Raw genomic sequence first — 17,177 nt, 5'->3', positions numbered from 1 at the left:
GGAGTGTGTGTGTGTGTGAGAGAGAGAGAAGGAGTGTGTGTGTGTGTGAGAGAGAGAAGGAGTGTGTGTGAGTGTGTGTGTGTGTGAGAGAGAGAGAGGAGTGTGTGTGTGTGTGTGTGTGAGAGAGAGAGAAGGAGTGTGTGTGAGAGAGAGAGAGAGAAGGAGTGTGTGTGTGTGTGTGTGTGAGAGAGAAGGGGTGTGTGTGTGTGTGTGAGAGAGAGAAGGAGTGTGTGTGTGTGAGAGAGAGAGAAGGAGTGTGTGTGTGTGTGAGAGAGAGAAGGAGAAGGAGTGTGTGTGAGAGAGAGAGAAGAAGAAGGGGAAGGAGAAGGAGTGTGTGTGTGTGAGAGAGAGAGAGAAGGATTGTGTGTGTGTGAGAGAGAGAGAGGAGTGTGTGTGTGTGTGTGAGAGAGAGAAGGAATGTGTGTGTGAGAGAGAGAAGGAATGTGTGTGTGAGAGAGAGAAGGAATGTGTGTGTGAGAGAGAGAGAGAGAAGGAGTGTGTGTGTGTGTGTGTGTGAGAGAGAAGGAGTGTGTGTGTGTATGTGTGTGAGAGAGAGAAGGAGTGTGTGTGTGTGTGAGAGAGAGAGCGAAGGATTGTGTGTGTGTGAGAGAGAGAGAGGAGTGTGTGTGTGTGTGAGAGAGAGAGAAGGAGTGTGTGTGTGTGTGTGTGAGAGAGAGAGAAGGAGTGTGTATGTGTGTGAGAGAGAGAAGGAGTGTGTGTGTGTGTGAGAGAGAGAGAAGGGGTGTGTGTGTGTGTGTGTGTGTGAGAGAGAGAAGGGGTGTGTGTGTGTGTGAGAGAGAGAAGGAGTGTGTGTGAGAGAGAGAGAAGGAGTGTGTGTGAGAGAGAGAGAAGGAGTGTGTGTGTGAGAGAGAGAGAGAGAAGGAGTGTGTGTGTGTGTGAGAGAGAGAAGGAGAAGGAGTGTGTGTGAGAGAGAGAGAAGGAGAAGGGGAAGGAGAAGGAGTGTGTGTGTGAGAGAGAGAGAAGGAGTGTGTGTGTGTGTGTGTGTGTGTGTGTGTGTGAGAGAAGGAGTGTGTGTGTGTGTGAGAGAGAGAAGGAGAAGGTTGTGTGTGTGTGTGTGTGAGAGAGAGAAGGACAAGGAGTGTGTGTGTGTGTGAGAGAGAGATTGAGAAGGAGTGTGTGTGTGAGAGAGAGAAGGAGAAGGTGTGTGTGTGTGTGTGTGAGAGAGAGAGAAGGAGAAGGTGTGTGTGTGTGTGTGTGTGTGTGAGTGTGTGTGTGAGACAGAAGCTCTGGGGCAAGGCGTGAATGTTGGTCACCTGTGACCTCACACTCTCTGCAACTGGAGACCAACACTTTGGGAAGTAGAATGGGATGGGCCTGCGCAGTGGCTCAGTGGAAAGACTCTCAATCAGTCGATGGGGAGCTGGATGTTTTTGGAGTGAAATCCAGCGCAAATGTTTTCCCAACGTCTCCCTTTCCCTCATGTCACCTTTAGCTTGAGCTTTGGGATAGTGAGTGTGAGCAACGACCATGTGGGGGAGCCACATAGTGAGTATTCAACTGTGCAGGCCTCTTCAGATGGGCCCAATCCACATTCAACCCACGCTCGACTCCTGAGAGAATTGAAGAGGAGTGACTAGATGGTTACTTGGAAGTCAGTAACCTTTACCTATTTCTTTTCTACTTCACAGAGGGTCCTTGTTGGTACCCTTGGCCGAGCTGAGCTAACAGCACACACGCGCACACAGACCAGAGTCCAGAGCCAGTTCCTCCTGAACGGAGTGGCCCACTTGTGGTAGGCCTTGGGGAGTGTGCATTTATCTTGTATACAGCCTTGCTGTGTCACGTTGGATAAATAATCTGTGTTTTCACACAGCCCATAAAATGCAACATACATTAACGTTATCTGAAACAATATAAAAGTATCAATCATAGTTGTTCTTATCTGGAAGCCTGTACCATTGGACATTGAACCCACAGGGCTCATCTGATCCAGGGCTGTGAAGGCCTGACTCACACAGATGGGAATGCAGTTTCCAAGTTCCTTTTTGACCCTCCCCAGAAGGAAATCCAACGAAACGTGAAAATGGCACGTACTGGTCCAATTAGTCTTGTATCATTCAAAACTGAGTATTGGGACATTTCTTTACAACTTGGTGTTATATTTTGTTACCTGGTCTTTCCCTCTGCACTGTGTTGAGAATGGCCAATCTACAAAGTAGGCGGCAAATGTTTTCCAATCGACCTGTTCAGGCACGTTTCTGGAGCAGGTGAGGCTTGATGTCTGGCCTCCTGTCTCAGAGGTAGAGACACTACCACTGTGCCACAAGAGCCCCCCTCACCCCCGACGTGGGTGGCATTACAAGCCGATAAATTGGCATTAGTGCCCAGGCATTGGGGAAGCCATTGTGCTCCACCTGATGAGCCAATGCTGGGCTTGAACTAGATTATTGTGCTCAGTTCTGGGACCATACGTTCAAATGTATGTGGAGGCTTTGGTGAGGAGATTTTTATCAAAGCCCTGCCAGTAACAGTGGGCTTAGAGTCATAGAGATGTACAGCATGGAAACAGACCATTTGGGTCCACGCTGACCAGATACCCTGAATTAATTCAGTCCCATTTGCCAGCATTTGGCCCATATCCCTCTAAACCTTTCCCAGGAAACTGGAAACTATGTGACTGTGGAAGCAGAGAGCGATCAAGGGAGATGGTAAAGGAAGCAGTTCAGGAAACATCTACTGGACCAATACCTAGAATTGGGTAGATTGTCTTATGAGGAAAAGTTGGGCTGGCTAGGTTTGTATCCACTGGAGCTGAGAAATATAAAAGATGACTTGATTGAAACACACTCGAGGTTGAGTTTTGACAGAGTTTTGTCAGAGTTATGAGAAGGATGTTTCGGGCAAATCTCTGGGTCACTGTTTATTAATAAAGACTTATCTTTTTTAGGACAGAAAAGGGTATTTTTCCCACAGTGCCATGAGCCTTTAGAACTCTCTTTTTTTCAAAAGGCATTGGAAACAGAATCTTCAAATGTCTTTCAGGCAGGGTGAGATCACTTCTTGATCAGCAAGGAAGTGAAGTCTCCTCAGAGACACTTAGGAATGTGGAGTCACCGGGTCAGCCATGTTCCTACTGAATGGGGAACAGGCTTGAGTGACCTATTCTGTGTCTGCATATTTTTAGATGTTGAATGTCTTCGATAGAGTAGATAAGGAGGACCCTTTCCCATTGGCTGGAGGTTTGGTAACTAAATGGGCACAGACGTGAGACAATGGGTGAAAAAGCACTTGCAGGAGATGAGAATTTGTTCCTTCCACAGTCAGTTGTGACTGTGTGAAATGTAATGCTTGAATAAGGGGTGAAAGTAGATTCTACTATTATTTAAAATGGAAATTGGATATCTGGTTGAACTGGGAAGAATTTTCAGCAGTAATAGGAAGACGAACTCATTGGATAGCATGACAACATGCCAATCCATACAGAGGGGCTGAATGGCCTTTTTCACTCTTGTACAACCCAGTGAATGGTTAACATGTCTGGTTGCCAGCACAGGGATGGGCAAGCCTCAGCTCAGACTGGCCTCCACACACACAATCTGAGTTTGTAGACTGGGCACTGTAGCTCATCCAGGAACGGTGACCAGGATAAGAATCACAGTTGGATTGTCAGGGTGAGGAAAGAATGAGACCTTCAGTATTTCAATGAAAAGGCTCTGTGGAAACAACAGAACACTGACCCTGGAGTGGACTGGCTTTCTCAGGACAATGAGGCACCCCGCACCTTGGAAATGGCACAACTTGGTCACCAGGTGGTTTACCTGTTGGTCACCAGGTGGTTTACCTGTTGGACACCTGGTGGTTTTCTGCATGGTTTACCAGTTGGTCACCTGGTGGTTTTCCTGGTGGTTTACCTGTTGGTCTCCTGGTGGTTTACCTGTTCGTCTCCTGCTGGTTTTCCTGGTGGTTTGCTTGTCCCGATGGAACAGAGAACCAATACCGCTCTCTGCATCTCTCCTTTCCACACATTCTGAAACTGTCTTGACATTGCAGCTTGTATTGGGGGGGGGGGGCGCGGATACGGTTTAAATATGGGTGCAGCTGAACAAAGAAGGTTATTTGATCCATCGTACTGTCAAACATAAACCAACATTAGCCTCACTTTCCCGGTCTAGGATCATTGACCTAAATGTTATGACACTTCAGGTGCTGAGCCAAGTGCTGTTTTAAAGGCTGACAGGTTTCCCAGCTCCACTACCCTCCCAGGCAATACTTTTCAGACCCTACCATCCTCTGGGTTTAAAACGTTTTCCTCAAATCCCCTTTAAACCTCCTGCCTTTCACTTGAAAATGATTCCCCCTCATTATTGAGCCATCAACTAAGGGGTTCATCTACTCTCTAACCCCCCTGTTCCACTGCCCCTCATAATCTTCTACATCTCTATCAGGTCTCCCCTCAACCTTCTCTGCTCCAGAGAAAGCAACCTAAGAATTATCCCGATATGGAGATGCCGGTGTTGGACTGGGGTGTATAAAGTTAAAAATCACAACACCAGGTTAGAGTCCAACAGGTTTAATTGGAAGCACACTAGCTTTCGGAGCGACGCTCCTTCATCAGGTGGTTGTGGAGGACACAGAATTTATAGCAAAGGTTTACAGTGTGATGTAACTGAAATTATACATTGAAAAATACTTTGATTGTTTAAGTCTCTTTCCTTCTCCCCTTACCCTCTCTCCCCCCCAACATTGTTTATGTCTCAGGAGGAGAGCGAGGGGGGGATGGTGGGTTGTGAGGCATGGTCTTTGAATCCATACGCATTGTGAAGGTTTCACACTGGGCTCCTGTTTGACTCTGGGCTTGGGCTGACGTTGAGTTCCGTATTCTCCTGAAGGCAGGAGGTGGGAGCTGGCTTTTCGGGTGGGGGTTATGACACCACCGGAACCACAAAACCCATCTTCCTGGATGATGGCCTATTGTCCCGGTTGCTGCTGATGAGAGACCACTTCACGGTGGTACCACATAGCCCGTTCTGGGCTGCCATCCCCAAACGATGAGGGGAGCAATTCAGAGAAGCAGGAGAATAGAGCTGTCCTTCCGGGTACACTATTGTCAGTGCAGGCCACGTTTACAATTCTCACTGGCTGATGGAGTAGTGTGGTGTGGAGTGGCTCCATTGTGGGCAGTGATTTGTAGAATCATAGACTCCCCTGCAGTGTGGAAAGAGGCCATTCGGCTCATCAAGACCCTCTGAAGAGCAATCCAGCCAGACCCAGCCCTTACCCTAACCCTGCATTTAGCATGGCCAGTTCACCTGACCTGCACATCTTTCGATTGTGCGAGGAAACCGGAGCACCCGCAGGAAACCCACACAGACTCTGGGAGAATGTGCAAACTCCACACAGGCAGCCGCCCAAGGGTGGAATCGAACCCGGATCCCTGGCGCTGTGAGGCAGCAGTGCTAACCACTATTGGTCAGAGTACTGAGTACAGGAGTTGGGAAGTCATTTTGTGGCTGTACAGGACATTGGTTAGGCCACTGTTGGAATATTGTGTGCAATTCTGGTCTCCTTCCTATCAGAAAGATGTGAAACTTGAAAGGGTTCAGAAAAGATTTACAAGGATGTTGCCAGGGTTGGAGAATTTGAGCTCTCAGGAGAGGCTGAACAGGCTGGGGCTGTTTTCCCTGGAGTGTCGGAGGCTGAGGGGTGACCTTATAAAGGTTTACAAAATTATGAGGGGTATGGATAGGGTAAATAGGCAAAATCTTTCCCCTGGGGTTGGGGAGTCCAGAACTCGAGGGCATAGGTTTCGGGTGAGAGGGGAAGGTATAAAAGAGACCTAAGGGGCAACTTTTTCACACAGAGGGTGGTACGTGTACGGAATGAGCTGCCAGAGGAAGTGGTGGAGGCTGGTACAATTGGAAAATTTAAGAGGCATTTGGATGGGTTTATGAATAGGAAGGGTTTGGAGGGATATGGGCCGGGTGCTGGCAGGTGGGACTAGATTGGGTTGGGATATCTGGTCAGCATGGATGGGTTAGACCGAAGGGTCTGTTTCCATGCTGTACATCTCTATGACTCTGACACTGAGGTACTGGGATAGGGTTTCACAACACTATATAAGGTGCAGATAGCCCTTCATTATGTTTGACCTGGTATAGTGGATGTTGAGGACTTATTTTGAGAGAGTTCTGTTCCTGTCCTCCCTGGGTAACCACTACCGTGAGGGTCCCTCGACAGCTCTCCACCTCTTATTGTACCTCCACCTGCTGCCCCACCTTTTACTCATGTCAGATACTGGCAGAGACCAGCAAACATGTGAGGCACTGAGCTTTCTAGTTTATGGTTATTCTGAATTAATTTACACAGAGTACACAGAGGAGATCTGGTAGACAAAAGCAATCAGCAGACTTTGTTCTTGCTCGCCACCCCACCTTGTGCATGTACGCTCTCTCTCTTTTTCACCTCATTATCTGTTCCTGTGTTCCAACATGTGACTGATTCCACTGAAGAACCTGATAACTGTCCTCATCCACCACAAAGAACAGCAAGAGCTTCCACCAGCCACTTTGTGATGACAGACTGTTGTTCTCTGAGAGTACCCACTGTCTTGGTCTGGTACCTGATCAGTAGAACCTATTAGTCCATCTTATTGTGGGCTCTACAGATCTTCAGTTTATCACAGCAACTCCTGTTTTGGTCATTCTGAATGGTGCTGCCAATTCAGAGCGAAAGGGGTCACAGTGTGAGGGTTCGGGCTAGACCATTTAGGAGACATTTCTTCACCCAATGAGTGGTGAGCCTGTGGAATTAATTACCACAGGAAGCAGTTGATTTAAAACATTGAATGTACTCAAGAGGCAGCTAGAGATAGCACTTGGGGTGAATGGGATCAAAGGTTATGGGGAGAAAGCAGGATTAGGTTATTGAGATGGACGATCAGCCGTGACCATGACGAATGGTGGAGCAGGCTTGAAGGGCCGAATGGCCACCTCCTGCTCCTATCTTGTACTTTTCTACGTTTCAGACCTTGCAACGATTTCTAAATCCTGCGTGTGTCAGCCAGTGGATTATGGTTCAACACCAGCCTCCCTCCACCCCAGTGCAACCAAACAAGTAAATCTGTCTGTCTTGGATGTTAATTGAAGTGAATGGCTTGGTCAGGTCACCATGGCGATAACTGCCCAGCTCCACTCTGAAAGAATGTCATGGGGTCTTCAGTGACGGGTTTGTTCACATTGCTCTAACTTTGACAGAAGTGCACTGGGTATCAAACCCGACCAGTCAAGGAGATGCCCCCAAACAGTCTTAGAGTAGGATAAAAGGTTGGCACAACATCAAGGGCTGAAGGACCTGTACTCTGCTGTGCTGTTTTATGGCCAATCGAATCACCAGTGTGAGAAAACAATTTGTTTCTTTCTGAGGGTTGGGTGTCTTTGGAATTCCTATCAAAAGCCAGTGTGAAGGCAGAGGGAAATAGATTCCTGATGACCCAGGGGATGAAAGATTGTCAGGGATATGCAAGAATGGAGAGTTCAGGTTAAAATCAGACCAGCCATGATCTTATTTGATGGCAGAGAAAACTCAAAAGGTCAAATGGGCTGCTGTTGTTCCCATGTCTGCAGGATGGTTAAATGGTTTTATTTTTGTTGTTAATGGGGCAAAATTGCAATTTCCACCCAATTTGATCAGTAAACACAAAAATGTTTTTATTACGAACAATCTCAATCTTTAACACGTGGTAACAGAGAATGTTAACTACTCCGAGACAAACATAAACTGTATCCCCTTTAAACTCGTACATATACACACCAAGGTCAGGCATACAGCTCTGAAAAGATGGGAAAAAATCGAAGGATAAAGAAATTTTCTGTAGCAAGAGTTCAAATCACTAGGACAAAACAAAGTGACTTTCTCACAGTCCTTTCAGTTTCCGTCAGTCAGATCACATTACTGTAGGTCACAGGATAAAGGAATGCCTTTACCTCGAGTGGTCGGTCAGTTAGACCCAGGTCTTTTGTTGGGTTAGCATTGTGTTGTCTCCTGCTGTCTGCAAGAGTGAGGGAGTGGGGGAGCAAGAGCACTGCTTCTTTGCAAGCGTCTCCACAACTGTAAGCATTTCTCTTTTCCAGAAGAGAGAGGAAGAGAGAGATAGAGGGACTCTTTTCAAACTGTCTGCAGCAGAGCAGAGATGAAAAACATCTCCAAAAGCTGTTTCTGGGAAATCTGCAGCACAATACTTCTCCAGCGGTTTGGCCAGAGAAGAAATAACAAATCGATTGTGTCTCTCTTGAAACGACAGCTCTGCTTTTCAACAGGTTCCCCGACCTTTCGGTAAACCATAAATAAAATAAGGTGCCTCTGACAGTGCAGTCCTCCTGCGGTACTGCAGTGAGAGTGTGTGTCTTAATTGGATCGAGAGTGGGACATGAACCCTCAATCTCCTGCCTCAGATCAGAATGCTGCTCTGTCAGTGGAGTTCTGAAGAAGATGGAGACACTAAGCTCTTACTGTGTGTGTCTGTACTTTTGGCTTTTTGAGCTGGATGCTGGCTGAGTGACCATAATTGTACTTACAAAAAGTTTGGAGAATTAAAACCAGTTACATTTTGAGTTGTGTTTTGACCCTCTCTCTCAAATGGTGCAATCATGTCCAAGATAGTGCTGTCGTTCAGATTCTCATTGTTTGTGCCCTGATTGTTAGTGGGCCATTTTAATCTGATGATAGTTAGTTCCTTGAGAAAAAAATCGGTTGCAAAAACAACATCCTTGACTCGAAAAAAATGTTTAAACAGTTTGCTTTAACTGAGTAGTTTATTTATTCAAAGTATTTCATAGCAACGCACCCACTGATCTCAATAATCCACAGTCAGTGAAATAACTGCAAATGGGGAGATTCTGAAGGGTCATTGCAAATCCGAATAAAATCCAGTGAATGTTCCCAGGAAACCTGTGCAGGTGTGCATTCTGAAATGGATTTGTGCCAATGTTCATGGAACGTTGCTATCTCAACACAAATAAACAGGCTAATGTTTAACCATGGCTTTGCCAGGCTTGCAATTGCGAGGTGTTCACAAGCACTCGAATGAGTCATTGTGTGTCTCCTCCTCCACCTACCCGTCACACTCTCTACCACCCAAGCCAATCTGGGAGGTAGGAGGCAGATGAGGTCTACTCTCTCCTGCTGTCCAGCCAACTGTTTCTTGCCCTTTGAGTGACTTGCTGCTTATTGGAAGCCCCCACACAGATACCAGTCAGTCAGGCCCCTGGTAACGGCAACAGAAGTCATTGCTGTAATTCTCCCATTTGAAAATCACTTTCAGCTGAAGAGAACTCCCACAACCATGTCCTGTCACACTCCCTCCCTCGCGCGAGCTCTCCCTCTCTCTCACACACGCCTTCACACCCCATCATGCGTACCCTCCCTCCCTGTCGCATGCACCCTCCCTCTCGCGCACGCTCGCTCTATCTCATTCTGTCTCATTTTACCTAATGGGTCAAGTCCCCCTTCCCACCGCCACTCCCCAACCCCACTCTTAAGATCCCCTCCTCATTTGATTGGCCCTCCCTTTGCCCTGGAAAGGACCAGGCACTCGACCAACACAATGCCCTACATTGTCGGTGGCTCAACCATTGGTTATGGGGTCAGATTGTGGTTTTGTTGGGGGGGATGGGATGTGTTCAAATCCACCTCCCGACACAGCCCTGAGAGGACACCAAGGCAATGGGCCGAAGGGCCACCTGCAGTGTGCTGGGAGGGTGAGAGGGAGCTCTCTGATTCAGCTCCACGTGCTCAGTTTGGGTTTTCCAGCCTTACTCCGATCTGGATGGCCCCAGGTCAAAGCCTGTACCTGGCCACTCATTGGCACGGGCTGGGGCAGGGGGTGGGTCAGACTGTCCAGCAACAAGACAGGCGTTTGTGCTGGTCAGAGGCTAAGTGCGAGAGGTACGCAGCATTCACACAGGCCCTTCGGCCCAACCTGTCCATGCCGACTGCTATGTTGGCAGATGGCGGTTCTCAATATTGCTCAGCAATGGGTGGGGTGGGGGTCACATCTTCTATGTATATCCCCAGCAAGGGTCCATCCCAATGTAGATCCTGAAGCACTTCCCAGTCTTTGGGATTTATGACCCTCCCCACCTCCCTGCCCCTTTAGCTAATGCCTGGGAGTGAAGTGCAGGGGAAGGTGAGAGTTTGAGAGTTGCTGTACCTTATTCCTTCTCCCCCCGTGACACTCCAAGCCCTTCTCAGAGAGACTGTGCCCTGAGGCTGAGATTCTGGAATGGCCTGCCCTGAATCCCCTCAGCATCGCAGCTGCCCCGTGACCCCGTGACAATGTGCATTCCGTGGTGGGTGCTCAGTCTCTTCTTGTCTATGTTTTCTGCTGCTCACTCAGACGGGCACATCCTGGGTACGTTGGCAGCAGGAGACGACTGCCATCCGGCTATTCGACCATGGATGGCGTCGTAGCACAGCCCAATTCTCGTTTGCTGCCAACGCATACATTTTCACCAAAGCTGCGTGTGCATCTTGGCACCTGAATCCGTGACAAATTTTAATCCAAACCCTGCAGCCCACCCACTGCTAGATCCTGCCTGGCATGGGGTGGGGGAAGAGGGTAGACCTGCTGTTTCAGTTTCTCGAGTTCAAATCGGCTACATCCCATGAGCTGACCTGAAACCCCCCCAACACCAACCACAGCCTGTACTCTGTAAGCAATGCACAAGATTAAGTTGTGTGTTTTTTTTGTATGAATTGGTAATTTATCGATTTGAGTGATCTATTTGTCACAGTTACTCGCCTTTTATAAACAAGGGAAAGTACCCAATGAAATACTGTGAGGTTTTCCACTTACTCAGTGCAGGCAGAGAGGAACATGGGAGAATAAAGGACAGAAAATACAGCTGGCCTGACCCTTTACCGGAAAATGTGGGTCATGAGTAAATTTGTACACCCACTGAACAACATAATCATCTGGAGTCTGACAGGATTCATCTTCAAAAGTAAATGCCTGTAGGATTTCAAGCCCCTTGGAGCATTTGTGAAACAGAAACAGAAACGTATATGCATTTATATAGCGCCTTTCCCAATCTCAGGGCATCCAATGGAGTTTTACAACCAATGAAGTACTTTTATAAGATGTAGTCTCCGTCGTGTTGTAGATAGTGGTGTGGCATTCAGCTCCGCAAGCTGCCTCGTGCAGCAACGATCTCAACAATCCTCCCTGATCACCTTCAAAATTGGACAAAGAGCTGATCTTACCGTCTTCCCCCACCCCCCCGGCTGGGGCTGGGGCTGGGGCCGGGGCTGGGGCTGGGGCCTTTTGTTTTGACGTCTTATCTGAAAGTTGGCACTTGCTGCACTGCCTGCAGTTTGTGCTCCAGTCTCTTTGGAGTGGGACTTGATTCTGTAACTGGGTGGCCCAGAGGCAGGTACACTGCCCGCGGGCGCCCGCCTGGAAGGTTGCAGTGTTGTGTGGATCTTTATCTCTTTCCCCCTGCCCCTCGGTTAGAACCTCGGACAGGTCACTGAGTTGTTGGCCGGTTTTGGAAGGGGAAGAGGGGTGGGGGTTTAGTCTTTAGATCAGCACGCACTGGCAGCCGAAACACCCTGTCGACGAGACTTTCAAGGTGGCCCTGGTGGCGGTTTCGAAAACCTCCCAGACGCCTTCCTTGGCTTTGGCAGAGCATTCCAGGTAATCGTACGCCCCGATCCTCTCGGCCATCGCCCGGCCCTCTTCCCACTTCACCGGCTCCTTCCTGCTCCGGGCCAACTCCTTCCGCACTCGCTGGTCACTCCGCAGGTCCCTCTTGTTACCCACCAGGATCACCGGCACACCGGGACAGAAGTGCCTGACCTCGGGCATCCACTTGTCCGGAATGTTCCTCAGCGAGTCAGGGCTGTCCACCGAGAAGCAGATGAGGATGACGTCAGTGTCGGGGTAGGAGAGGGGCCGCAGGCGGTCATAGTCCTCCTGGCCAGCGGTGTCCCACAGCGCCAGCTCCACCAGTCTCCCATCGACCATGATATCTGCCACATAGGTATCGAAGATGGTGGGCACATAACCTTCAGGGAACTCGTCCTTGCTGAGGACAAACAACAGGCTGGTCTTACCACAGCCACCATCGCCAACCACCACCAGCTTCCTCCTCATGGGAGTCATGACCTTTCACCGGGTTCACTCCCTGAACCTGTGAAGCAGTGAAGACGGTGTCTCAGGTTGAGTTGCCTCTCAGGTAGAAGCCAGAGTCAGGAGGCCCCAGTCACAGAGCTCAGCTGGGGATCGCTGACTCTCTGCCTGTGTCGCTGTGCTCCCTCTGTGAAAGGCAAGATAGAATTGTCTGGGTTTTATGGGCGGGTTAGAATCCTCACCCTGCCAATCGGGATCAGCTGGTTCTGGGAGAGAGCCAACACTCTAGATAAATAACAAAAGGTGAAATGATTGGCCGGTAAACAGTAAAAGACTAATCAACTAGGACAGCCCAGGCTGGAGTTTAACTTGGAGCACATGCACACTAAAAGCTGAGGTGATTTCCACATTTTATGGTTTAACCTTTTTAATGTAATTGCCATTCCTGTAAGATATTCTCCTCTGCTCAGTGGTTCCACAGTGGATTACAACATACAGGTTCTGTGTGTCCACCCTTTAACTGCTCCCTGCAGTTTGAGCTGTGTATAGAGTACGGTGAAACTTTATTACAGCCAGAAACCTTTCATAACCAAAGCCAGCATCAGCCAAATTCCTGTACGTGAAGTCCATGATCACGGTAATTTTCAGGGTGGTCTCTTTATACTTTGCCTCGCTGGGTTTATGGCAGTATGTTCCCAGGGGTGCAGTATCTACAGGCGCACACCCACAACCTCTCTCTCTCACTCACTCACACACACACCCAGACACACACACTCACACAGATATACACACACATTCTCTCTCATTCACACCCAGACACACACACTCTCAGATATACACACACTCTCTCACTCACTCACACTCTCTCTCTCTCTCTCTCTCTCTCTCTCTCTCTCACACACACACACACACACACACACACACACACACACACACACACTCTCTCTTATATACACCCACTCTCTCTCTCACACACCCACACACACACACACACACATACACACCCACACACTCTCTCTTATATACACCCACTCTCTCTCACACACACCCACACCCACACCCAGACAATCTCTCTCTCTCTCTCTCTCTCTCTCACTCACACACCCAGACACTCACACACTCAGACACACACACACCCAGACACAGGCGCACACCCAGACACACATGCACACACACACACACATCCAGACACGCGCACACACTCTCACACCCAGACACACAGACATAGACTCACACACTCCCAGCCACAGACACACACACGTGTACACACAGACACATGCATATGCACACACACACTCTGAGAGAGACACACATACCCAGATATACACACACCTCCAACCAGACAGACAGAGACACACACACACTCTCTCTCTCTCTCTCTCTCTCTCTCTCTCTCAGATACACACACACACACACACCCAGACACACATACTCACACACCCACATACACAGGCGCACACCCAGCCATATACGCACACACACCTAGATACACACACACTCATACCCAGACACACACACATCCAGACGCGTGCACACACTCTCACTCACACACACACACACACACACACACACACACACACACACACACACACACACACACACACACACCCAGACATAGACACACACACCCCCAGCTACAGACACACACACCCAGACACAGGCGCACACCCAGCCACACATGCACATATACCTAGACACACACACACACACACACACACATCCAGACGCGTGCACACACTCTCAAACCCAGACACACAGACATAGACTCACACACCCCCAGCCACAGACACACACATGCGTACACACAGACACATGTATATGCACACACACGCACACACACACACACACACTCTGAGACACACATACCCAGATATGCACACACCTCCAACCAGACAGACAGACACACACACACTCTCTCAGATACACACACACGCACACTCACACACCCAGACACACACACTCACACAAACTCACACACCCACATACACAGGCGCACACCCAGCCATATACGCACACACACCTAGATACGCACACACTCATACCCAGACACACACACATCCAGACGCGTGCACACACTCTCACACCCACACACACTCACACACCCGGACACACAGACATAGACACGCACACTCACACACCCCCAGCTACAGACACACACACGCACACACACACAGACACACACACGCGCACACCACACCAGACACGCGCACACACATGCACGCACACACACAGACACACACTCACTCACTCACAAACACACACACACAAACTCTGAGAGAGGCACACATACCCAGATATGCACACACCTCCAGACAGACAGACACCCCCTCACCCTCTCTCACTCTCTCTCTCTCTCTCTCTCACACACACACACACACACACACACACACACACACACACACACACACACACGCAATAACTCACACACTCAGACATAGACACTCACCCAGACATACAATGCACACACACACACTGACACCCAGATGCGCACACATGCGCGTGCACACACACACACACACACACACACACCTGGACACACAAGCGCACACACAGACTCTCACATTCACAACCAGACACACACAGCCACACACTGACACGCATACTCTCAAACATGCGCGTGCGCACACACACATTCACACACACACATGCACTCACACCAGACACGCACTCACACAGACATGCACTCACACCAGACACACACACTCATACCCAGACACACACAAATGGACACACACACTCTCCGACGCACATGGACATGCGCACACACCCAGACACACACAAATGGAAATGGACACGCGCGCACACAGACACATGCACACACGTGCACTCAGACACACACCCACACCCCCCCCAACACACACAACTCACCCAGACATGCACGTACACACACACCCACTCGCGCGCAAACATACGTGGACACACATACTCTCAAACACACACACACACCCAGACACCCACACCCACAGAGACACGCACACACATGCACACCCACACAACCGCGCACACATAGGCATGCGCGCGCCCACACACACTCTCAGACATGCACATGCACGTGCACACACTCACAGACACTCTCAGACATGTACTCACACACAGCCACACTCTCACCCATACCCACAGACACACACACACACCCCAAGACACACATACTCACCCAGACACGCACGTACGCACACAGACAGACACACACACACACACACACATAGGCATGTGTGCACACCCACCCACTCTCTCTCACACACCCACCCACTCTCTCTCTCTGTCTCTCTCACACACACACACACACACACACACACACACACACACACACACACCTACACACCTTCCTGACAGGGGTCTAGCTCCACATCATGGGGAAGAGACAGGGGCTGTGGTTTGTGGCCTTGTTGTAGGATGGTCAGCTGCCTTTGATAATGAGGATGAGCCTGGAGTGCTGGGGACTCACGGTTCTGAGGACAGTACCGCGGCCCCGGGTACTGGCACCTTTCCCAGGAGACATTTAAAACCTGGTGAATGATGCCACAGCTGTGTTCTAAGGTGGTACGGAGGGTGTTATCGTCAGTGAGCTGGACAGTGTGTTACATCTCCTCCAATTTCCAGGTAGGAATACTCAGCAGACCACAGGCTCTGAGAGGGAAGCAGCAGAGTCAGCACATCAGGCTGCTGACATCTCATCCCAACATTATGCTGAAACGTTTCACACTTTCCCTCACACTGCAGAGTCTATTGGATATTTCCAGCATTTAATGTTTTGCATTTAGATATTTAGTATTTGTGGTAGTTTGTAATAATAAATAAAGGTTAATTATTTGTCGTTTGCCTCGGGGCTGTTTGCAACTTGAAACTTGCTGTGTACAGATTAATTTCCACCATTTAACAGTGACAAGACCTTCTTTGGCAGGGAAGGGCTTTTCGACTGTCTGAGGTTGTGGAAGGTGCTATAGGAATGCAAGACTGTCCTTTCCTTCCCTGAGGACTCATTCCTTCAAGAGGCAGTGGAATTATGTGCAAGCTGCCATGAATGATTGAATAATCCAGCGATCTTGGGGAAATGGCCTTTAATCTCCATGTATTTATAAGACCAGTCCTGAACTCAGTGAGGAGGAGGAGGAGGAGGAGGATGCAGAGCACCATTCGAACAGGTGGGGCTAATTCAGTTTGGGATCATGTTTGGCACAGACTGATTGATTGGATCGAAGGGTCTGTTTCTGTGCTGTATGACTCTATGACAAACAGCTCCTCAGTCATCTGTTCCAATATCTCCTCATGTGGCTCAGTGTCAAACTTCTGTACAATTTCCAATCTTGGTGAAGTGACATGTGGATGTTAATGGTGCTAAATGAATGTAACATATTGTACTACTGAGTGTAACTGGCTCCCTGGTGCTAGATAAATGCAAGATATTGATTTGATGTGTTATTGTCACATGTACCTAAGTGCAGTGAAACGTTTTGTTTTGCGTGCAGTCCAGGTGGATCACACCATACAGAGTCCATTGGGTGATTAAACAGAGCGAGAAAATTCAGAGTTACAGCTACAAAGAACGTGCGCAAAATTCAAGATCAGCATTAGATTTGAAATGAGAGAGGTCCATTCAGTAGTCTGTTATTGTACAGTGGAGTGTATAGAGTCATAGAGATGTACAGCATGGAAACAGACCTTTCGGTCCAACCTGTCCATGCCGACCAGATATCCCAACCCAATCTAGTCCCACCTGCCAGCACCCGGCCCATATCCCTCCAAACCCTTCCTATTCATATACCCATCCAAATGCCTCTTAAATGTTGCAATTGTACCAGCCTCCACCACATCCTCTGGCAGCTCATTCCAAACATGTACCACCCTCTGCGTGAAAAAGTTGCCCCTTAGATCTCTTTTATATCTTTCCCCTCTAACCCTAAACCTATGCCCTCTAGCTCTGGACTCCCCACCCCAGGGAAAAGACTTTGTCTATTTGTCCTATCCATGCCCCTCATGATTTTATAAGCCTCTGTAGGGTCACCCCACCAGCCTCCAACGCTCCAGGGAAAACAGCCCCAGCCTGTTCAGCCTCTCCTTATAGCTCAAATCATCCAACCCTGGGAACATC

At 49.0% G+C, this 17,177-nt stretch overlaps 1 protein-coding gene across 1 annotated transcript in view; it reads right to left on the bottom strand.

The window, feature by feature from the left end:
• The window catches only part of LOC132829929 (rho-related GTP-binding protein RhoB-like), a 64,763-nt gene extending 52,493 nt beyond the window's left edge, over window positions 1-12,270 (bottom strand). Inside the window, exon 1 of the mRNA XM_060847349.1 lies at window positions 11,582-12,270. Within this exon, the coding sequence (XP_060703332.1) occupies window positions 11,582-12,121 (540 nt within the window). The 5' untranslated portion in view covers window positions 12,122-12,270. The remainder of the gene's footprint in view (window positions 1-11,581) is intronic.
• Between the last annotated feature and the right edge of the window lie 4,907 nt (window positions 12,271-17,177).

Source organism: Hemiscyllium ocellatum, chromosome 30 (assembly GCF_020745735.1).
Source record: "Hemiscyllium ocellatum isolate sHemOce1 chromosome 30, sHemOce1.pat.X.cur, whole genome shotgun sequence".
Classification (NCBI taxonomy): domain Eukaryota; kingdom Metazoa; phylum Chordata; class Chondrichthyes; order Orectolobiformes; family Hemiscylliidae; genus Hemiscyllium; species Hemiscyllium ocellatum.
This window is presented reverse-complemented; position numbering and strand designations above follow the sequence as displayed.